General features: G+C 39.9%; 1 protein-coding gene across 4 annotated transcripts in view; it reads left to right on the forward strand.

Annotated features, from left to right (window-relative positions):
- Positions 1-24,197, forward strand: part of ptprsa (protein tyrosine phosphatase receptor type Sa) — a 217,369-nt gene that overhangs the window by 174,855 nt on the left and 18,317 nt on the right. For 3 of the 4 annotated variants that reach the window (XM_026322985.2, XM_026322988.2, XM_026322984.2), the window contains 11 exons: positions 843-937; positions 1,142-1,392; positions 1,645-1,732; positions 2,791-3,003; positions 3,326-3,492; positions 5,339-5,454; positions 9,684-9,731; positions 13,432-13,529; positions 16,304-16,427; positions 18,903-19,078; positions 22,244-22,363. In XM_026322985.2, coding sequence (XP_026178770.1) covers positions 843-937; positions 1,142-1,392; positions 1,645-1,732; positions 2,791-3,003; positions 3,326-3,492; positions 5,339-5,454; positions 9,684-9,731; positions 13,432-13,529; positions 16,304-16,427; positions 18,903-19,078; positions 22,244-22,363 — 1,496 coding nt within the window. The remainder of the gene's footprint in view (positions 1-842; positions 938-1,141; positions 1,393-1,644; positions 1,733-2,790; positions 3,004-3,325; positions 3,493-5,338; positions 5,455-9,683; positions 9,732-13,431; positions 13,530-16,303; positions 16,428-18,902; positions 19,079-22,243; positions 22,364-24,197) is intronic. The other variant, XM_026322986.2, reaches the window with a different exon arrangement.

Raw genomic sequence — 24,197 nt, forward strand, 5'->3', positions numbered from 1 at the left:
ACCCAAGTCAGTAAGTTATAGTCAGTCATTTTGAGAAAAAGGAGAGCAGCCTAGAATTTCAAGGTAAGTGATGTTTGGTCAGACGTTCCTGTAAGTCATCCTTGCAGCCCTTTGCCAAGCACACTCACGCAGCTAATGCCATCTCACATCCCCAGTTTTCAAACAAGGTAGGACCTCAGGCAACCCAGCCACTTTAAAAGTATGTTTTCAACTATTCTAAAATGATATAAAGCAGATTTTAGTTTTTCTTTTTTTAAAATTCTACTTTTGGGTTTGTTTTGAGATATTATTCCCTGCCTAACTGCTTTCCTTTTCTAATTCCTCCTCCCCCCCTCCCCTGTCCTTTAACGGCACAGTTTGTGGCATGGCATTCCCAGATGCACTGCTGAGGACTGTTGGCATGATGTGTTTTGGGTCTGTCTCTATGCCCACCTGGCAGCACGCTGGCAGTGCCACCCAAGACTCAGTAGAAGTGTAGGAGCAGTTGACATTAGGACCGCATGGATTGATTAGCCTCAAGTGATCATGGGTTCAAAGATAGTTCTGAGACACGGTGGCACTACCCACGATGGTTAGCCAGTGGGTACATCCTTGTGCTCCATGGGTTTGTTGTCCATGAGTCTTACGTGTTGTATGTTTTAACCAATGGCGTTGCCCCTCTCACAGCCAATCACAGCTCGTTACACTCACTCTCCAACCCAGAGGAACGTTACAGAGGAACGACAGTTCTTGTTTTTTAAAACAAACGCTTCAGTTGTTTCTTTCCTTGGTCTCTGTATTCGTTCAATTTACTGAAGATACACTTTCCTTGTCTTTTCTTTTTGCATTTATCCACTAAACAGATGTTCCAAAGAATTTCACTGTCAAGTGGGCCACGAAGACCACAGTGGTCCTCTCGTGGAAGTTTTCAGATAGCAGGTCTCCATACAAATGCACGGTAAGTCTAATGTAGAGCAAAAAAAGGGAAGTCTGCTGAGCTCCATTTCAAGTTCAAAATTTCCTTTACTCATTAAAATGCTCATCTAGTCTTACTTATATCTGCCTCCTTACCCTTCAGTCCATGTGTATTCATCCCTACCAGAATAATCATACATCATACAACTTTCCCACATACCAATAATTGCATCTGTTGAACCTCTAGATTGAGTACAACCGGCAGAAGATGGATGTCGATGCCAGACAGATGAGGGTGCTCGTCACTGGGTTAAGGCACAACACCAGCTATGAATTCTGGGTGACCTGTCAAGAAAGCATGGATGGTGGGCAAAGACACCGTGTGATGGCCACAACTGCGCCACTCATCCTAGTCAAAAAACCCAAACTTGACATCTACGCTGAGCCTGACAACATGCTCACAATGTCCTTCCCACCAGTTGACACCAAAGATGTCAAGTGAGTGATGTGGGCCTTCAAATATAGCTCTATGACATATATATGAATGATCTTTGAGGGTTGTGTTATTTAGGTTTATTTCTCAAAATGTTTAAGATGTGTAGGCTTAAGAATTGTGAGACATACTGACCATGACTGCACCCTTTCCAAATACATAATTATCACTTAAATATAATATATTAATAGTTTAATAGTAATATAAATAGTTTCTGTGATTTTATTTTGTAATTTAATTTGGTGCTGTGTTTTCAGGAACTTCTACGTGGTAGTGGTGCCACTTAAGAGGACCTCAGGAACTGTTAAAAACCTGAAGAACCCTGATGAAATGGATATGGAAGAGGTGGGGTCTATTAACGGCAAGAGTTATGAGGGCACACATGGTTGATTAAAAGTACTGGGTCAAATAGAATGAACCACACAGTATTTGTGTAATAAGAAGAGAGGCAACCTCAGCACTTTTCTTTAATGATGACATTGTCTTCTTTTCTGACTACTGGCAAAGCTGTGTTTCCAGAGACACATGCCTGTGTTACCAACAGTTGCATGTCCTAGGCAAATCATATTACACACAATGTGCCAGACATTAGCACACACAATGCAGACATCACTACATCTTAGTTATGCTAATAGATCCTCTCAGTCATGCAGCAGAGAGAATTACACAGTCTGCCCCCACTCTTCCCATAGCTCGGGGTCACCTTGAGCGCTAGATCAACAGCAACCTTCCCTATTGGATTTGGGATTACACATATTTTCTCTGCTTAGTGCCTGCTTCTGTCGGCAGCTTGAAATGAACGTGAGGGGTTGGATGTTGAGCGGGCTTGAAGCTTGGTTAAAGGGAACTTTGCTAGAATTTGCTAGCTTTTTCAATCTAAGGGTGCAATTGCAGGGCAGCATGGTGGCTGAGTGGTTGGCACTTTTGCCTCACAGCAAGAAGGGCCTGGGTTCGCAACCTGACCTTTCTGTGTGGAGTTTGTATGCTCTCCCTGTGGGTTTACTCTGGGTACTCTGGTTTCCTCTCACAGTTCAAAAACTTGTATGCCTATAGGAGTGAATGTGTGTGGTTGTACGCCTCTATGTGTCCCTGTGATGGACTGATGACATGTCCAGGGTGTACCACCGCCTTTCACCCAAAGATTGCTGGGATAAGCTCCAGCAAATCCCCATGACCATGGTTAGGAATAAGTGGGTATAGATAATGGATGGATGGGTGCAGGTGCACATACAGCTGTTTTTTTGATCAGACACTGCAGATTACAATCTTCTTTCATTACAATCCACAGTTAGCTCACAACATAGCCTTGTTCTCTGGTTTGTATAAACAACAAACCTAAAAGAGGATACCAAAAAACATAACAAAAAAGCACAAGTTAACTATTATCTTTTTACATCAATCAGCTGTTGCGGGAGGTGACCCCAAAGCGTCGTTCACGCCGTCAGCTGGCTCAACTGGACCAGAGGAAGCCCTACATCACAGCCTGCTTCAGGCAGCTGCCCTCTAGCTTCACAGTGGGATCTGACCACCGCCAAAGCAGCTGTGAGAACAAGCCTCTTGAACCTGGCGAGGAGTATGTGTTTTTCCTGCTGGCTGAACTCAGTACCACTGTGGGGGTGAGTTATAAGTTCAGCCCACTTCAGCATAGTTAGCCTTTTAGTCAATTTTTTTTTCACGTGAGTGATTTTTATAATTCAGCTCTGTTCATTTAATTATGGTTCAGTTCACTTTTATTCAGCTGATGTTAACACATTCAATTCTATTTAGTATGGTTCTGTTCAGACCAATTCACTTAGTTATTCACTTATTCATGTTTGCACAGATTGTGCAGCCTAGTTTAGGTACTGTCAGTTCTGTTTAATTCACTGAATGTCATTAATATCTTTCAGGAAATTTGCCTAACTTTGTGTTTCACTTCTCATTGATTTCTCTGTTTAGAAAATGTTTGCAACAAGTCCTTATACAGACACAGTGATGACTCCTGAGGTGGTGGTGGACCACCCCCTGCCAATAGAGACTGGTGATGGACTCATATGGGTGGTGGGCCCAGTCTTGGCTGTCGTCTTCATCATTTGCATCGTCATCGCCATTCTACTATATAAAAAGTGAGTTGGCTTGGGAATTGTAGTGGTATGGTGAATGTAGTTGGACCTTGATTTAAAGTTTACAGTGTAAAAATAACATTGTTCAACCTCAAATGATGAATAGAAATAGCAGCTTAGGGCTGGGTTAATATGTAGGATATTGATCTAATCTTCCCTCATTGCTAGCCTCATTGTTTCACACAGGGAAAAGTTTAACTTTGATTGTTAGTGCCTTGCTCCGCCTACAGGTGTACACAAGCATTTTACCTATGATCTGTGTTTTAAATGCGTAAGGCTAAATGTGCTGTAAATTTCACAGATTGTTTTTCCAGCAATAGAGCAATACACGATGAAGACTTTCTTGTCATTTGATGTTGAACCAGTTATTTGCAGCGTACCTGACTATTGGGAAATAATTGCATGTTAGGGAGCATGTTGAAAGAGGGGTTTATTTTGTATTCATGACAGCATGATATTCAAAGACCCAGCAACATTGTTGCATGTAAATATGAAAGAGTTTTTTTGTGAAAAAGATGGTTTTGGGAAGTGGGGGGTTGGAGAAAAGAAGAAAAGAGAAGATTCTGTGAGATGCTGCTCAGTTACTGCATTAAGAACACTATTCTCTACCGATTAAGAAATATTAATAAGCGTATTAACTCTGGAAAGAAATTGATACTCTTATTCTATTATCTTATTTTTAAGTCATTTTATTTTGCATTTAATTTTAAATGCATGTGTGACCTTGTTTACTACTGATTATTAATTTCTGATTTAACTCTTAATTAGGACTAAGCTCCTTGTTACTGAATTAATTACTATTCCCTCACTAAATATACACTATATACACTACACACATACTGTTGCTGAAGAATGGTAGTGATAGCTTTTAGTCTCAGTGACTGTAGGTCCCAACCTGACAGTAGTGTAAGAGGTCACCAACATACTGTATCGGGGAAGATCCCTGAATTATCTCGAGGTGTCCAGGGTTGATGTGAGCAACACAAGTACAGCTTGCTACTGTCAGATGATCCCTGACTGTCTGACCTTGCCTTACCTCTCTCTTGGTGGTTAGGGAGAGTAACATCTCTCCTTGGATCTCTCTTTTTTTCTCTCTTCTTTCTCTCCATCTCACTCTCCCATCTCCTCCATCTCTCCCCGGTGAATAGTATTTCCTGGGTTTGCCCTTGGCCCTGACATTGCCCTTCCCTATCTGTACCTGCAACTTTGTGCACACATATGAGCACACACACATATATACATATATATAAAAATATATATAGTATGCCCTTACTTGCACATTTCTTTGATTACTCACCCGTTCTCACACACTGATACATGTACACACACACACACACACTTTTCCAAATTCTGATGAGCTTTATCTCACGTTTTGCGAGCCCAGCAAAGACCCCTGTGAATTTTAAACTGCTCTCTATTGATTTATCTCTCTTCTTGCCTCCCCTTCTCCCTTTCTCCTTGTGTGTTGTGTTTTCACCATCTTTATATATTTATTTGACTCCTATTGCTTTCTCTGGAAACAGCAAACCTGACAGGTAAGGCTTAGCCATATTCCATTGCATTTTACAGGGAAGGCAAAAAAAAAAAAGCCTGCCTCAGCAAAAGAGATACCTTTAATTAGTGAGGGTGAAGGAGAGTTTTGTGTACTTGAGACATCTTCTCAGCTCTCAAGTTCTTCATTTGGTTTCACTTGGGCACTCTTGACCCACAGTTACCAGTCTGTGTTATTTAGTTGTTCAAGCCATTAGTGGTTTCTGCTTTGCTGGATTAAGTACTCACTAAAAGTTATTCTGTTGTTTTTGTTGTATGTTGTCTCCTGTCTCTACTCTTTGTTTGTCTTACTCTCCAGCCGCAAAAGAAAAGAGTCAGAGCCACGCACGAAGTGCCTGCTGAACAACGCAGACATTACACCCCACCACCCTACAGATCCTGTGGAGATGAGACGCATTAACTTTCAGACTCCAGGTACTGGAAGGACACACAACATGTACACTGAGGAACAAAAGCAGTCTTACTATAAAATTGATCATAGTGTAATGTGTATAGTTAAACTGAACATACAGTATGTTTGTCCATATTGGCCTTTCAATAAATAAAAACACATTATATTTTCACTGACAATATGATAGATCTGAACAAGGAAGTTTATTCATGCAAGTGTAAAACTAGTAAGGAAATCACCTTGTTTTAGACTTCATGACTTATTTAGAGAGAGAAGGTTTAACGTTTTCCATTCAGCCCCCCAAAATAATATTTTTACATTTTTGGATAAAAATTGGACCATTGAAAAGTCAATAATAAGGCTTTATTCTACTGGTGTAATTTGTCTAAAATAGTTTTCAGTGGAGCATTCATGCCACCTATCTTGGCACGGATAGTGGTGCGTACATCATTAGGGTAAACCATAGATTTTATTGGTTAAAAAGATCAAAGTTGGGAGAATTTTAAGGGGCTGATTACATGCATAACCTACAATGGACAATGTGATGGAGGTCACTATTTCAGGCTTTAACACAATGCAATTTCAGAAGCTGGTCAACCTTGAAAGAAAGTTTTGCATGTTCCTCAGAATCCCTAGTTTTGAAATCTATTCAAATGAAAAGCAAATTTCACAATGTGGCAAAAAAATGTTTATTGGCTGCAGCGGCAATGAAAAAAAAACATGATTAGTGGTTTTTCGAAGCCCATATTGCCCATTATTACTGTATTACTCTATCTATCTATCTATCTATCTATCTATCTATCTATGTATATGTATATGTATGTGTGTATATATATATATAGATAGATTTTGTTATAAATTTTTTTTTTTTTTTTTGTTGGAAACAAACCCTTTTTGAAGTTCTGTGTTTTTACCTGTTTCCCCCCTTTGTCTTACTTTCCTTCTGGTGTTCATCTGAGCAAAAGCCTGGTGTTAACAACAAAGCACATTCAATCCCACACTCGGTCTCTAAGGCTCCTCTACCTTAAGCTTGTCTGACATCTTCCTCCTGATTCCTTTTCCTGGCCCATTATCAATAAGTCTCTCTTTCTGCTATCCAGCCTCCTGTAATTTATGCCACAATGGCATCAACAGTTTGTTGTCTCTGGTCTGAACTATAGTGGAACCAAGATGGCGTTTCTATATTTCTTATATTTGCCTCAGTTAAGTTTCCACTGCAGTGAAAATTTAGTTACAAGTAATGTCTGTTGATCAGTTTTAGTGATCTGCCATCCTGCCAGGGTAAAGTTTATGTTTAGCATTTAAATATAAGCTCAGTATTAAGCTTACATTCCTTCTTCCAGCTCTTTATTTTACATAAGACAGAGACTTGTTGCCTACTTCAGATGGCATTGTTCTTACCTACCCAAGCAAACTGCAAAAAAAGGAGTAAATCCACCAGAGGTGGAATAAACACACCCTCCCCTGCTTCAATGAGTTCCATTTCTTTTTTCTTTTTTTTTTTTTCTGCCTCCCGCCCTTCTGTCAGCCTAGTTCTCTTTCAGCCATCCATCTGTCATCCACGGCCACTCTCTGCTCCATCAAAAGGCTTGCATTTCAAAATGAAGCATTTCTCTTCAGCTTCTTTGGAAGCCCAGACATGCTACCATGAGTTTGTATCTCAGAGTAAAAAGTCTGACTTCTTTCCATCAGAGAAGAGAGATATAAGGATGAGTCACAAACCCACTTAAGCACAGAAATGTGAAAGTTCATTTTATTGTCCTCGTCTTTAGCTTGCTTGGTATTCAGAGCTCAATCAGTTGGACGGTAATGAGAAGATTATAATGGCTATTCTTGCTATTTATCTTTCTGACTTCCAGCTCTTTCCACCGTCCCCCTCAACTGTCCTCCTTACTTCTTTAAATAATAGAAATTCTTGTTACAATCTCTTGTCTTTTATATATCATTCACCAATACGTGTTGAGACTTTTCTTTATATATGACAAGCATTCTCATTCAACAGCCCTTCTATTGTTCCACAGAATTGGGCGATGTTGTTATCTCCACACCCGGAGAATTTAATTTGAATGGACATTTTAGCCCAATTAAGTGGGCCGGTGAGCATTTGTGAACATCCCCATCCGCTAATAGCAACCATTGTTCAAATAAGCATACTCCCAGTGTACTTATCCAAGGCCTCTCCAATCCACCAGAGCATATGCCGTATCGGCAATGTGCTCAGTGACCCCTACTGCTGTGGAACAAAAAATATGTTTTTGATTAGGCTTCCTATGAGAGAGAAAGTGTAAATTTTGTGTGTGTGTGTGTGTGTGTGTGTGTGTGTGTGTGTGTGTGTGTACGCGCACGCGTGCTTTTGCATTACTGCTATTAGGCCTGTAAGTCATGTGACAGCCTCACAGCGATATTGTATATCTCCTTGGGGTACAGAGTAGCTCATTTTGCCATTATCTTCATTGGTGCCTGGGGTTTAATTGGCAAATGGGGCCAAAGTAATGAAGCAGCACAACTCAGTGGATCTCTACTGTCTACCCTCCTGCTATAAGTGCTCACTCTTTCCCTTAGTCTTTGCGTGTGTGTGTGTGTGTGTGTGTGTCTTTGCTTTTTCTCTCTTTTTCTGCATTTGTTCTACTCTCACCAGGTTTGCAGTTAAACACTGGTACACTATGTATTAGATATACAGTATATGTTTACAGTATATGGCACTTTATGCCCCACGATAATGTCAGAAGAAGTGACACATTTAAACATGTAAAAATGTTCTATTTCTATGCAGACAACATCACGCAATGGCAAAAGCCACAGACGCCAGCCAAGTACATCAACATTTCAGCACGACTGCAATAAGCATGCCCGCCTCCTCACGAACAGTTCTATCACAACACAGAGGCAGCAAACACGCAAACACATGAACATACAGACACACAGGCATGTCTGTACCTCCCTCCTGCTGTGATGAGTGACGCTTGGAGACACTGAATCAGAGCACTGCCCGCTAGGTTTAATTAGTCTTTTTCACAAATCAATTAGGGACAGGGGGTGGTCAATGTCTTCATCTCTCTGCACTCATTTGTTGCCATTGACCATGTCAGTATAAGATAAACTCAACCATACTCTTCAGTAACTTTTATTTTTGCATAATTGATGTTTAAGGTTGGAATACATCCTAAAAAAAGTTTTTTTTAGTAGGGAGGAGTTTTTTTTTGCCATATCACACAAGAGCTGTTTTGCTGTACAGCAAGATTTTATAGAATAGAAGATTTCTTCTATAAAAGCAAATATTTTTCTTTTTGCCAATGTTTTGCCCACTTATATTTCTATTTCTCGCTTTTAATTCTGGAACAAATTTTCTTTCTTTGGATCAAAGTTGCCACCTTTGGGTGAGGTGATTCTTACTTATCACAGAACCACCCTGTTGATCTGATTTTAGCTATCAGTCCTGGTGAAAGTTATTTCCCTTCACTTGATAGGCAGGTTGGCAGCATACTATCAAAATGCATCTTTTTGCCACAAGTCCATTTAATGTTGTTGCAGATGGCTTCTTTCTGCTTGAACAGTTGAGGAGAAATAAGTTGCCTGGACATAATTTTGACTGTCTGCAGCTTTGGGAGAACTTCTCCTGTGGAGCAGATAAACCATCATCACAGTCCTTATAGCTCTGACTTCCATCAGCTGTGGCTCCACAGCTGTCAGCCAGGAATGCTGACAGTTTTCCACACCTTTCACTCCAAGTGCCTCAGCACCAATCCATGGACAAAGGAACCTTTCACAGTCAGTTTTCACCAGGAAACACAAGCTGTTTTTTTTTCTCTTCTCCATCTCTTTTTCTATTTCCTGGTGTTTATGAAAGCTTACAGAGATAGTAAGGCACTTTACATCACTATGCATATTATTATGGGGCTTGGCAGAAGGGGATTCTCAGCAGAGTAGCAGAGGCTGGTGCCCCTAGCTAACCAGTCTGCTCCTGTGGAGGACTGTGCCACTGATTAGGATTTAGTAGCAGAAGGAAAGGTCTGATCTGATTTGAAAATGTTTTTCCTATTTTTTCCTGCCTATGTGGCAGTCAGGGTTCAAATCTGTCATTCAAGTCACCCTGAGAAAGATATACTCATGGTAAAAGAATGTAATATTGCCTTTGTCTTTTTGAAATTTCATGGACTTTTTATCATTTATGTTTTCTTTTTACATATCCTTTTTTGTTGCATTACAGATTATGAAACCATTTTCCCTTATGTTTGCTGTTTTTATTTTACAGATTCTGGTCTAAGCAGTCCTCAGAGTGAAGCAGATTTTGACTATGAAAGTTAGTCTTTACTGTATGCTTTTTAGCATTTGCAAACCAGCTTTCTTTTTTTTTTTTCCTAGCACCGCTTGCCTCCATTTATGAATACATAATTTGCATTTGTTTGTTTTTTCCACATGATGCAGCAAAATTTCAGCACTAATTAATTTGATGTTGGTTTCTGTTGGTATATTAAGCTGTTTTTTTGTTGTTTTTTTTTTTTTCTTTAATTGGATGTCAGTCACAATATTCACTTGGGCTGTGGCTGCGCATTAATCCACCACGCAAAAATAACCTGGGCTGATGTAGAGATGATTGAGAGGTGTTTTTTTTTTTTTTTAACTGGAGTACAGTCTGTTATTCCTATTTCTCTTTGTCACCTTCATTAACTCCTTCTTGTTGTTTTCCCTTCCTCTTCCTCCCCTCCTCCTCCTCCTTCAGCACCAGTGCTCCATTTCCATTCTTTACTAACGGAATCTTTTCTGTTCTCAGAGATAACGAGCAGAATTAATTAAAGCAGTGGCAAACAATGGCTCGACATTTGATCAGCCTGCTCTCTCCCTGCACATTGCAAAAGGATCATCCTAGAGAAAAAGCAGAGTTTCTGGTTTTCCCTCTTCCTACCCTATTTTTCCCCCCTTTATTTTATTTTCTTACCCGCTGACAGATTTCTTTCCTTTTATATGGAAATATGCAACATCAGAAATAGGCTTTGGAGGTTTAGCTTATCTCAAAGAATCATTGTATTTCTGAGGCACATCGACTGCAGATTGGGAGATTGGAAATGTGTAATTAGACACAAGTTTGTTTTTCTGTGTTCATTGATCATGCTGTTGATTGTGGTGGAGTCACTATGTGGATAGGAAAAAGCCGTGAGTAAGGGATTTGCGATGAATTGAAGGATGAGACCTTTGGAGTGGGGATAGGGAATGAAAACAATTTGTCCTTGAGTGACTTTGCTCAGTTATAGGTCAGAATAAAGCCTATTTTTGAAACTGATTCTGTTTTTTGGATAAACACTGTTATGTGCAGTGCAGTATAAGTGATAAAGGAACAGATGAGGCATGAATGACTCATTTGTCTTGAGAAAAAAAAAACATATGGGCGATGCTGAAAGAGAGAAATAGATAAAACAAATCAGTTCAGCTATGTAAAGATGGCAACTTGTAGCAATTAGCTATAGTGAAAATGATTTTTAACCTCTTTGTTATAAGTTTCAAATATTCAAATTGTGTTTATACTGGTTTCTGCAAACATTCTGTCAGATTTTTAAGGACTAAACAAACACTGGTATGTTTAACCTTCAGTCTGGCAGTGCACTGGGCTTTATTTGGACAAATATGTGAAGAGTTAGGCCTGATACAGCTCTCTAACCACAACAGACTTATACATGCAGACAGTGATATGGGCAGTAAACACAAACTGAAAGGAACTGATGGAGTTTGAGTATGTATATAACTCATGCACACTGACAAATACGCATAACTACACAACTGCACACAAACTCAACACAGACAGTCTTTCATCTCTTCTCAAACAACCTGCTCTCGTTCACTCACGGAGAAGTCAGGTCCTCTCATTTGCATATACATTTACTTATTTTGCTTTTCGTAGCTTCTGATACCTTTTCACTTTAAATTTGAGGCAAGTAAACCGACAGCCACATTTAATTGGAAATATTTTCCTCTTTTTCTTGATGCAGAGCTCAATGAATTCCTATACTAAAAATGATTAATACAGTGACTCCTATTCTCTCAAATTGTGCCACCTGAAGCTGCATGCTTTGTTAGCTCAGTGAGAATCTAACATGTGACACTGTTTTGTCCAAAACTGTATTACCATCCCCGCTTCCCTTAGCATTTATTTAGATATTGAATTGAAAAAGAGATCTTAGTCTTTTAACATAGTCTTTAAACAATAGAGCGGTTCTTAGTTTCCCCTTTTAAAGTAGGGTGCCCATTCATTTTTCAGAGAATGTCATGCCATCCATTCCCATCTTCATTCTCATATATGGATTGTAATCTTTGTTAATGATCATGTAATTGACACCCTGCCACATTGTTCTCTCAGTGTAAAATGAATTACCATTACTAATGAAGACTGTCAGCACAATGCTGGGCTCCCCCTCTTAAGCGCAACAAAAGCAGCTGAGACATTGGTGACCCCCTTGACATTGGAGGGATGTTAAGCATTGTAAGGAAAAGAAAATTAAGGACGGTTAATCTGATTATGCTGATTTGCATGGCCAATTAAGCCTGGGCGACTTTTTGTGACGAGACATTTTGTTGACTTTTGAACTTTTCATTTGGCATGAACAGAGGCCTCTTACTAAAAATAAAAGTACTGCCAGGCCCCATGCCCCAGGGGAAGAGTCACAATCTATGCCCGTTCCATATTCTGTTACATGGCCTCAGCATTATGCTCCTAAGTGGATTAGTGACTGGAGTGCACAGCAGTGCTGATAATATTCTAGCAGCAGCAATACAATATTCAATGTACTGTATATTAAGTGAGCAAAAAGAAAAAATCCAATCCAACTCAAAAGCTAGTTATTTCTAGTAAATCATTGGGATAAATGGGTAAAGATTTTGGGTGGAGAACATAGATTTGAAACATAAAGGGTGTTCATGTTACAGTCAATGTTCACTGGGGTTGAGAGAACCAGCAGAAGAAAGAAATGTTAGAAACAGCAACTTGCTTGCTTTCTATTGGCTGGCTGGAATGGAGCAGCTCATCGTGTCACTCAGCATCACTCACACCCCTAAACCTCCTCATCCCTCTTTCACCTCCCTTCCTATGAGCCTCCAGGTCAGGGCTCCCTTCTAGAAGAAGCATATTTTTTATAGAAGATTACAGATCGCAGATAGAACAGATTCTGTGTTGGGGCTGAGACAGAACAAAACAGAGTTTGCTTGAGCTTCTTTCTCATCTCATTAACATTTTATACATTCTAAAAGTTAAAATTATATTTAGTATTCATTTATCGGCAACAAGATATTACTGAGCTGACTTGAAGTTCTACATAGATTTCATGTTGCAGAGACATTTTCCACTAACTAGTGATCCATTATTGAGTTTTTCATTTTGCTGATAGCAGCTGATGCTAAAAGAAAATGTTAGTTTTGGTTATCTTCAGAGAGTAGTACAAGGGATCAGTATTCCACTGATTCAAAGAGCAAAAGAGCTTGTTGTGTATTTTGACTGTGATTTTACCATCAAACCTTACATTTTTATCTTCTATCACTTTTTAAGTTTTCCACGCTATTAAGAATTATTATTCGTTTTGAAATTTGATCCATAATTGGTCTGGGTTTTTCTCTGCAGTTACTGGTCCATCTATCTTTCAACATCATGACCACTGTGGGAATTAATACTGTTTGGTCTGTGGATGATTGCTACTAGATTCTTTGTGAAATAATCAGTCAGCTCGCTTGACAAACAGATTCTTTTGAGCTCTGGCCTGGTTCACTGAAGTTCCAATAACATCATGTCACCACTCAAGTCATTTTTTGCCTTGTGACTGTCACCATGTTCTGCATCAGCTTCCTCACCACTAAAACATTCTATGGTTATATAAACACAAAATTCTCACCTATAAGTGGTTGTTTTATTTTTAAGCTTTAAACTTGTATCTTGTCAATCGCACTAATGAATTTTCTTTCTTTTCTTTTCCTGTGTGGATGGGTTTTTTTTTTTTGGTCCATTTTTTTTTGGTGGCCAGGTATGATGAATCATCCTCCCATCCCCATCTCAGAGCTAGCTGAGCACACGGAGCTCCTCAAGGCCAATGATAATCTCAAGCTCTCACAGGAATATGAGGTGAGTGGGCCGATGGATCAAAAGTCAAAGTTTCTTCTGAGTATTGATTATTGTCTGATTGTGTTTTCATTGTCAAGAGACATAACATCCCCATCCAAAGGGACATGGTTGTTTCCCTACTTGTAAGTGTTTTTCCCTGGCTTGTTGACGGTGCTGTGGCTGATGGTGCTTGAGCAATTATGAAATCTCATTTGTACTCAGCTTTTCATTTCTTCAAATGTATGCAGCTGTAATATGGCAAAGCAAGAGATTTTTTTTTTTTTTTCAATTATATAAAATTTTTCTCAGCAGGCTGTTGTAAGTCCTAAACTCCCAAATGCAATTTTGTCAAATTCGTGGCAAAAAAAAAAAAATCATTATACTGTAATGCATTTAGTGCTACATCAGGACCCATGTGTATAAACAGCTGAATATTCCAAAATCAGGTACTTCCTTATGTTACGGTCAAAATGGCCGTACTTACATAAAACAATGGATAATCACATTTAACATTTAACGGTGGAAAATAATCACCTAAATTAATGCTTAGAGGTAAAAGATTGAAGTCTTTACCTATCTTAAACATTTGTTTAAGAAAACGAAATAAAATGGTCTGTCACCATTGAACTTGGACTAAAGATTTTCTTTCTTCTACAGTGGAGATATAGTTTAGCGTTTTAAGCAGAACACCACTAATGTGTTTCTGGGGAAAAGCACACCTGCCGTCAGGCTTTAACGTTGTGTGTGTGTGTGTGTGTTTAGAAGGGGCAACTGAGCTGTCTGAGCTCTGAGACCGTGGCGGTTATAAATGACACCAGAGTTGATTAGAAATCAGGAGAGCTGAATCAGCTCTCGTTTGCATACAAGCAATATCCCCTCCTCACCATCCCTAAATCACTGTGCCTGTCGCCTTGCTGCATGCCAGGCTAAGGTAGGAAGCGGGTACACCAGCAAAGATTGCCGTCATCATGCCTGCCGGTGGATGTTGGTGGATAATGACTTCTCATAGCGATCCAGTATTTCTTGGGTATCTATTATTCATAAATCCACATCCGGGCTGTGTACCAAATGGACAAGCTTGTTCCATTCGGGAAGAAGGGAGCCGAGAGACGTGATGCCAGAGTTGATGCTTTGCTACAACTACAACTTCTAATTACTTGGCTTTGAGAGAGAGCATTAAACCGCCCGCTCGTCTCTTCTCCCGCTCTTTTTTCCTCTCTCCCTGTCCCCCTGCCCCTTCACACAAGCACCCCCCAGGAAAAATAAATGACCAAATTAAATAGAGAAGTGTAATTTTAATTTTGTTATTTTCTTGATGAATGGCTGCTCGTCCGGGCGCCCCAGCTTGCCAAGTGCAGTTCTACGGGGCTTTGACTGATTGGTTTTTAGCCAGGCTAGATGTGAGGGAGGAGGAAAAACAGAGGGAAGTGAGGGGAGAGATGAGGTGGTGAGGCTTGGTTAATGATGAGGATTCAGTGACGGGAGAGAGAGCTGGGGATCACAGCTGGGGAGTGGAGACGAAGAGGAGATATAACCTGACATTCTAACAGCAATGAAAAGGCAGCCCCAGTTGTACCTGATGATACTTAAGACATAGAGTTTATCAGTCTACTGTGAGGAAGTTAGCAGCCATGTCCTACAATCCTGCCTTCTTGACAGGGGTTGTAAATTATTCTCAAGACATGTCATCATGGTTCATAAAGAGAATGAGGAGGGAGGAGTTGTTGTTGTTGTTGTTGTTGTTGTTGCAGGAAAAAATTGAGTAATTATTATTCAATACATTCTTTAATCTTTTCTGGTAGTAGGTATTTCTAAAATCCAGGAAGGAGCTTTTTGCCATGCTACTTCCTAAATATAATTTCTTAAAAAATGATTGAAGTTTGGAATATACAAATGTGATGACCTCAATCTTTGCACACATACACACACACACACGCGCGCGCGCACACAGTTAAGCTTAGAAAGAAATGGAAAATAGCAGGAGAGCAACTGGCTAACTGCTGTGTAGAGAGAGAGTATAAACATCAGAGAGGAGCCAGGAGATGAGAAGGAGATAAAAAGACAAAGAATTATGGTTAAGAAACGTGGAAGACTTTGAAGATGAAGAGATGCAGATAAGGAAAATAGGGACAAAGAATAAGGGATAGAGAAAAGGAGGCAGAAAATAAACAGAGATGGAAGCAGTCTACAACACAGGGAGGCTCTGATTGCTGTAATGATTACACACAAATCCTTATATCAGGTTTCCAGTTGGACTTCATTTAGCTTCAGTCTCCCTCTCCAGCCCTCCGCTCTGCACGCTCAAGTCCTAACTGCAAATACCCTTCAGTCTTCCATCCCCACATTAACAGAGCGCCAGACGCCTATAAGCAAACAATGAATCGTAATAGAATACTTAATTATCCTGACAAGGGAACAGAATATTTATCAAGAATTCTTGTATTTGAAAGAGGCAGCTGAATTTGTCTTTCACCAGTGTTGGGCCCTGCTCCACTCCCTTCCCTCAAGGGATAGAGCACCGAGCTTCATCAACTGTTATTTACAATCATGTTCATGCTATATTATTGATCTTGATAAACTACAACATGCAGGTGCTATGAGTATTTAAGCCAGTCTAAAAGCAGATTTCCCTGAAAACATGTTATTTTTTCCTTTGGGGAAATAACCCCCTGGATGTCTACCTCTCTCACGACCTCTCTTTCTTGTATGATAACATTCAAGTCATATTGTTGCTGCTTAGCTCCTCTCACAGTGCTTCTAATTCTGTCTTTGTGTGTGCATGTTCTGTCTGTCAGTCTATTGATCCAGGCCAGCAGTTCACCTGGGAACACTCCAACCTGGAGGTGAACAAGCCCAAAAATCGTTACGCCAACGTCATCGCATACGACCATTCCCGCGTCATCCTGGCCCCTATCGAAGGTAAGGCTTACTCATTCTCACACTCTTCACCACCGACACTACCTCAGAGTTCAGCTCTGTTCATTGCAGATCATTTGGGAAATTCCCATAATTAGAGAGTAAATTTCAAATTAAGAATTTGTACTCAATAGACAGGCATGTACTGCAGGTACCTACCTAGAAGAGACTAGAAGATGGGGGAAATAAGACAGATATGCACTGAAAGGTTGGCTTACAGAAGTATTGTCTTTAGTTACTGCAGTGACATGAGTCCAAATAGAATAAAAAACAGAAGTCAAATAGAATGAATTAATGTATAATATATGAAGTTCAGATCGGGTTCAACTCATTTGAGTGTGAACATACAGAAGAAAACTAAATCTTGTTCCAGCTCTACCTGGCCCGCCAAGATATTTATGGAATCATATTCATCCGGGGCATTAGGCAAGGATTTGTTTCAGTTTCTCTTTGGGCCCAGCACTCACATTTCATACTGAGAATTCCCAGGAATTGAACCAATGTTTTCACCATCCTATTTGTCTCATCGGGTCTGCCCCTCTGTCGTGACGTCTCTCTAACTGCCCATAGACACAGTAGTGAAAATCTCAGAGCCAGAATAACTCTTTCTCTAACTCCCAAATCACAAGGGACATTGTCAGAGGTAGTCACTCTTCACCACTGACATTGTTCTGACATTGCATCACCAGAAGAGCTCCCAACTCCTCACAGTTGTGCCAAATGGCCTACTCTACAGTACTCTCCTTTTGTGAGAGCTAACTGCTCCGACTAGATTTTGGCATCTCACAACAGTCAGGCCAATTTGAGAGTGCAACAACATGCATAACAAAATCATCCCAGGGAAAAATGCCTCGTCCATAAATACATAAATTAATCAAGTCTGAAATTTCTATTTTACACTGCAGTGATTTTGCCATTAGTCTCAGCAGTAGAACAATTCATGCACGCCGCCATTCTCTGTTCACTTAGCTATGACTAAAGCTAAGGCACCACAGTCAAATTGTGCGACGTGGTATCTGTTTTAATGACATTTGCCTTTTTTTTTCGTATTTCTGTTCTTCCATTTTCTCTTTCTATTTTCTTCTTTGTACATTCACCCCCAGTGTCTGGTTCTCTCTCCCTCTCTCTCTCTCTCTCTCTCTTATTCTAACTCTGTCCCTCTCATTCACTCTCTCTCTCTATTTCTGTCTTATTCTTCGTCTCTCTCCTGGTTGTTGTCCTCACGGCATCTCCTCCCTTAAATTAGCTCAGTCGAGTGTTTCATTGTTTGTCGCTTGAGTGAAGAGACGTCAGTCAAAGAGACGTGACTCGCCATCACAGATGGAGCCTCTTTTCAACTGACAGGATTGTAGAAGTCGCTTAAATGAAGATTGGTGATGTTCCCTCTTATCATTGTCAGATGCTCAGTGTAAAACATACCCTAACCGTAAGATTATCTTGCTTACATTTTCAGTTTTTTGGCTTAACTGTTTTTGAGAGCAGCTAATAGTTACAGTGCTTAAAGTGAAATTGCACCATATTTGAGGACACTTGACCACACCCCCACAACAGGTTTGTATCACACATGGAGAGACCAGAGATTTGTGTCATCGCTACACAAATTTCCTTAGTTGGTATAATAAGCATAAAGACTTGCTTTTATCTTGGTGTTCTTTTACTGCTCTTGACATATTAACGGATGCCACAGAATACATTACATGCACTCAGTAGAAGCAGAATTTCAAGATATGTTATATGCATCAAGACAGCACCAGCTCACATCCATCGATGCATCAGTGCTAAGGATTTATTGGGACCAATATTTAACAGAGCATGGTGGCAGGCGGAGAAGGATGGTAGCTACATCTATTTATGTGATGGCTGAGTGGATGATTTGCTCTTTGCTATCCTGCATCTTCCAGCACACTCTACCCATGGTGGTGGAAAATCAGATGAAGACTAAACCATATCTACAGAACCCAAGTCAAACCACAGAGGTAGAAAAACAGAAAATGATAAAAGAGCAGTGCAGGAAGTTCTGACAGTAAGGTAGTTGCTGAGATTTCTTTCAGCTCTGTAGTAGCAGAAAGTAGCAGTGAGTGGAGAAAGGCTGTGAGTTTTAACATCTCATTTAAGCTTGTATTCTGCCTGCTTGTTTGTTTGTTTGGGGTTTTTTTTTTTTTTTTCAAAACAATTTCTAAGAACTTTTGAGTAAGACCAATATGTAGCATAGTCCCAAAAGCTGACATGACCTGCCTTATCTTACTGAAAATTATTTTAAGTTTCAAAATTGTAACTAATTTCACAACTGAACAACAAGGAAGTGTATGCACACCATAGTGTAATACTGGGAATTGTTGAGGTAGGCACAAAGCAAAAGGGTGCCAATAATGAGTAATGTAAAATAATGACAAGTCTGATAAATTAAGGCAGTATTAAAGAGAAACAACCATTTACCACCAAATCTTTTTCTTCTGTTTTTCTTTGGTCTGTATCTAGGTATCACAGGTAGCGACTATATCAATGCCAACTACATTGATGGCTACAGAAAGCAGAATGCTTACATCGCCACCCAGGGTCCATTACCAGAGACGTTTGGGGACTTTTGGAGGATGGTGTGGGAGCAGAGAGCAGCCACTGTGGTCATGATGACCAGACTGGAGGAGAAGTCACGGGTACGACTGCTCAATCAATTTTTAGACTGATGCTGGGTTCTGATTTTGACAGGTTTTCCTTTAAAGCATCTCTCTTGTGGCCTCACAAACTGCTTTAAAGTGTTGTTTTTAAAATAAACCTCAAAATCAAATCACAAGTTCACAAGAGCAAGTACAAGAGCCAAGTTTTTAAAATGGCGCAGCTTTACATTGATTTCCCAATTGCACAACTGAACTTCATTGGTACATAATCAGACTTCATTTCTTTGAGATGGATCACTTTCAGAGAACTGTTGAAATTTGAATGCGGTGGTGAAAACAGCCGGGGAGGGTGATAAAGCAGAGCTAACTCAAAGACAGTCTACCTGTGCACATCTGATAAGTTAGGCTGCATATCCACTGGGAGTCTCTTCACAGACTTGGCTGTGTTTTCTCTCCTTATTTGCAGTAGAAGCTACAAGCTGTTGTATGTTCCCCCCAGCACAGAGAGCTTAGTAAGTTTTAGCTCTTAGGGTGCACAATGTAGGAACCTTAAATTAAATTTTAAGCAATAGAGGCCCAGGAACTTTTAGGCATTTTTGACCAGCACTATTTGCTGATAATGAGAGTTAGAGTAGAGCAAAAAGTGCCTGGAGGACACACTGGCAACTTTCGGCAGGGAGGAATGATATATCACAGTTTGACCACATTATTTTTTTTTTTTCCTGTATAGTTTTGTTTGTATTCATTTATACACCTGGGAAGTGACCATAACTGGAGTTTCCACCTTCAGTGTGAAAAAATAATGGGCACACAGTGCCACACTGCCCCTAAAGTAGGGACAGTAGAATTACAAATTCTATGAAGATTTTATTCCTGTAGTTTGTGAAGAAAGAATGATTAGAACCTTGTTGTCTTATAGCCCACAGCTATAATAAAATAACTTCTTCTTCTTTTCCTTTCGGCTGCTCCCTTCAGAGGTCGCCACAGCGAATCATCCGCCTCCATTTAACCCTATCCTCTGTATCCTCATCACCCACACCAACAATCCTCATGTCCTCCTTCACTACATCCAAGATCCTCCTCTTTGGTCTTCCTCTAGGCCTCCTTCCTGGCAGCTCTAACCTCAGCATCTTTGTATTCACTCATTAAATTAAGTCAACACACTAACAAATATCAATCAAAACAGAACATTAATAAGTTAAATAACCACAGTTTTCCTGCTGTTCATTTAGCTTTGTACTGAAGTATTTTTCTTTTTTTTTTCTTTCCTTTCTAAAACCTAGCAAGTTGGCCATAGAGAGAGTGACATTAGAATTCAAACTGCACAGTACAGCAGCAAGTTTCTTTTCTTTTTTCACTGGATTCTGCTGTAATAAAATTCTGTGCATGAGCTAATCACAGACCTGGTGTACCTCAATTAGCAATTACAAAATTTCTGATGAAACGAGAGCAGAAAATGAAGCTATACAAGATGATCTTGAGAAGTAAACTCACATAAGCGTCCCGCTTTCTACTGGTTACTGCTTACGCTGTAAAACTTGTGTTTATAGTGGACTCATGGGGAGCTGTCATCCTAAATCCACCCTGCTGCTCTGCTGCTCTTGATTAAATACACAACAGAATATTTATTTATCAGAACGAGACAATCCTGTATTATAAAGAACTGATGGCAGCTCTGCCCCAAGGTCCACACATGACTGCTTGATAAAAACAGGAGACATAATCTCAACTCTAACGCTGATCATAGCAATCTTCTTCTTTTCTTTTCGGCTGCTCCCTTCAGAGGTCGCCACAGTGAATCATCTGCCTCCATTTAACCCTATCCTCTGTATCCTCATCACCCACACCAACAATCCTCATGTCCTCCTTCACTACATCCAAGATCCTCCTCTTTGGTCTTCCTCTAGGCCTCCTTCCTGGCAGCTCTAACCTCAGCATCCTTTTACCAATGTATTCACTGTTCCTCCTCTGAACATGTCCAAACCATCTCAATCTGGCTTCCCTGGCTTTTTCTCCAAAACATCTAACATGAGCTGTCCCTCTGATGTAACGCTGATCATAGTAAATCAGGAGAAAACACACTGTCTCTATTAAGTCATAAGTGCTTGACAGTTGCATATTAGTTCTGTTAGTGTCAGCCTGTCTTTATGTAAACAAATTCTGAAAATAAAATAAAATAAATATAAATATAAATAAAGCTAAATGGTGTGTTTTCCGTTTTGCAGTAGGGTGCATCTGTGGAGATAATATTCTTTACTTTAAAGGAGTGGACTTAAATGTCAAAAAGCCAACTGTGATGTTTCATTCTGTCAAGTCAAACCTGTGTCAACATCAGGTTCACTCACCCCGGGTGTCTCCCTTCCCTCCCTCTGTCCACTTCCAGTTGTTTACCTATCCTCCATCCTGACATGCGCGTTCTACTCCTGTCAAACGTGATCAGGATTAGCAGTTGGTAGAACTTGAGTGTCAGTTTGAGCAGGAAATGGGAGAGAAAGCTGGAGAGCAGCACATCTCCCTCACTAGCTGTCACATCTCATCAGATGTCCACTGGCGCGTCGCTCCCCATATTGAATGAATCTTTATTAAGTGGGCTGACAGGAGAGGGCTGGAAGAAGCAGGTGTTGTTTCTTTAGATTTACTGTGGAGCTAGTGGACACGAAACAGCTGAAAATGCTTACCTAAACTAAGATGGTTTTTTTTTTTGTCTGAAGATCTCAAGTGATAGCACTTCATCTTTTATTTTGACATATATTGAATCAAGAATTGTGAAATCATTATCTTCCCTAAATTTCAGATCCAGCACTCTATGCTGATGCTTTGCTTCTTGTTTTAAGATTTAGAAAAGAATGCAGGCAGGATTTGTGTGAGGTTGGTGAAGTTCAGCTATTGTAGAACTGCTGTGACAAGCCAGTCACATCTGTTCAGCATCCATAGTGCTGTTTCTCAGTTGTGAAGTATAGAAAAGCTATACTTCTGTTTCTGTCACTGTCTGTCTGTTTGGTGTTTTCATACTCAGGAGGCCTTGGTTTAGGAGTTTTACATGATCACATACATTTCGGTGAACATAAGGATTAATTTAAATTTTCTTCAGTCCTGCATTAATGCGCATGAATTCTGTTCATTAGCAGAGACACCTTTTAATATAATGTGGCAGAGATATGCAACTGACAACTCTGTCTCTGTCTCTCTCTCTCTCACTTCCAGATTAAGTGTGACCAGTACTGGCCCAGTCGTGGCACAGAAACTTATGGTATGACCCAAGTGACCCTGTTGGACACAATAGAATTGGCCACTTTCTGTGTCCGCACTTTCTCCTTGCACAAGGTAAGATTTCTCCCACATATACATATACTACAGTCGTCGTTGTTGTTTTCTCTTTCATTCAAAGAACACTGTGAACAGCAAAAATATACAGGGAATTCTAAAGATGCCAATGCTTAAATATGTCTAAGCAAATGAAAAACAGCCATTAAATGTATTGGCATACAACAATTAAAATGTTCTCATTCAGTGTTACATCTTGTAAAAACAGACACAAAACCTATATTAGCAGCAACAAAGAGATAAATGGAAAAAATAGGATATGCTGTGTGTTGTTTTTCAGTTCCATTTAAAACTATACAGAGTATAGCACATAATATACACTGTCCACATTGTCCTACCAGTGCACCTCTCTTACCTTGTTCAGCTCTCTCTCTCCTCAATAGATCATCTCTTTATGTGCATCTGCCAAATTGGAGCACTTAGGGAAAGTGAGCAGAAGAGAAACTCAATATACATAATTGGCAGACTGCTCTCATGCTTCTGTGCACACACACAAATTCACACACCAGGTGTGTGAACACACAGACAGATAGTCAGTGTCTCAACACAAATGAAAAACATTTTGGGAAGCTTTGCGCATGCATTCTAAAACGCATACTCGTATGCAAGCATACAGGGACAGCTGTAAATATATGTATTTACATACCTTGACAGATATGCATAAACATGATGCCACACACAGATAGACAACTGCAGACATGAATAACACACATTACAGTGCATTTAAATGCAGACACAAACACAGAATCAAAGAAGATGGAAAAGAAAACACCAGTACAAAACCTGTCATGGGAAGGATAAGGCATTTTCAGAACTTTCCTCTTAACGACGTAGCTCCATGTTAAAGTCACCACTGACTTTTTTAACTGGAGCATCTGCAGCAACAGGAGCAAACTAGTGATGGTAAAGACAGCAAGATATCAGCAGCCACTGTGCTTTAAAGCCTGCTGGTTGACATTCAGGGCCATTTACATTCTGCAGCTCTCAGCCTCCATCAAACCCACAGATATGATTCTTTTGCTATCTATCTTCTCCCTTCTCTGTATAACTGCAGCAATTGCTGTGATTTCTCACAGAGCTGTTTTCACTTTATATGTCTGAATAATATTTTGTTGGTTTTGGGCGAAGTATAAGGTAGCAGAAGTTGTAGACGCACAAAAATAGACACAGGGTGCATGTACAATGCAACTACCACGGTACCCCCATATGTATGTATGCCCTGTAGTGATGCAGAATTGTCTCTACTGATACATCATTTACAAAAAGAAGAAATTAAAGAAAAAACCAGCAACCAAGCACCGATCACATCCACACAGCCAGGCTCAACTGCAGAAACAGGGAATGTCCATAAATAAAAAAAAAAGGAAATAGGAAGTAGGTCAGTTTGCTTTTAATTACCACACTCATTTATTCATTTATTCAGCAAGATAAAAATTCTCTGTCAGGGAAGCAGAAGCACTGCATTGAAATGCAAACAGTACCTCCATTAGAGGATCTTCTGAGAGGAGAACTGAAAGATGCAAGGGAGTTTTTTTTTCTTATCCTTCAAAAATCTTTCTCTGGATCCCAGTTTGTATCTTTGATGCAATGAGACTTGAGTTGGAGACCGGCGCTGGCAGACGGCTGTGTAATGTGGGTGTTTGCTGCATGTATCTGTTGATCTTCTGAGCAGTAGCAACATGAGAACAAAAAGATATAAGCACCTGTACTATGTGTACAGTATAGTATAGAAAATGATCATATGTATTAGAATTCAGTATGTTGAGTCCACCTGATCAGTATATTTAAAAAAAAAAAAAAAACCTTCTTAAAAGCCAGCTGTGCATGGTTAATT

This window comes from Mastacembelus armatus, chromosome 4 (genome assembly GCF_900324485.2).
Source record: "Mastacembelus armatus chromosome 4, fMasArm1.2, whole genome shotgun sequence".
Classification (NCBI taxonomy): Eukaryota; Metazoa; Chordata; class Actinopteri; order Synbranchiformes; family Mastacembelidae; genus Mastacembelus; species Mastacembelus armatus.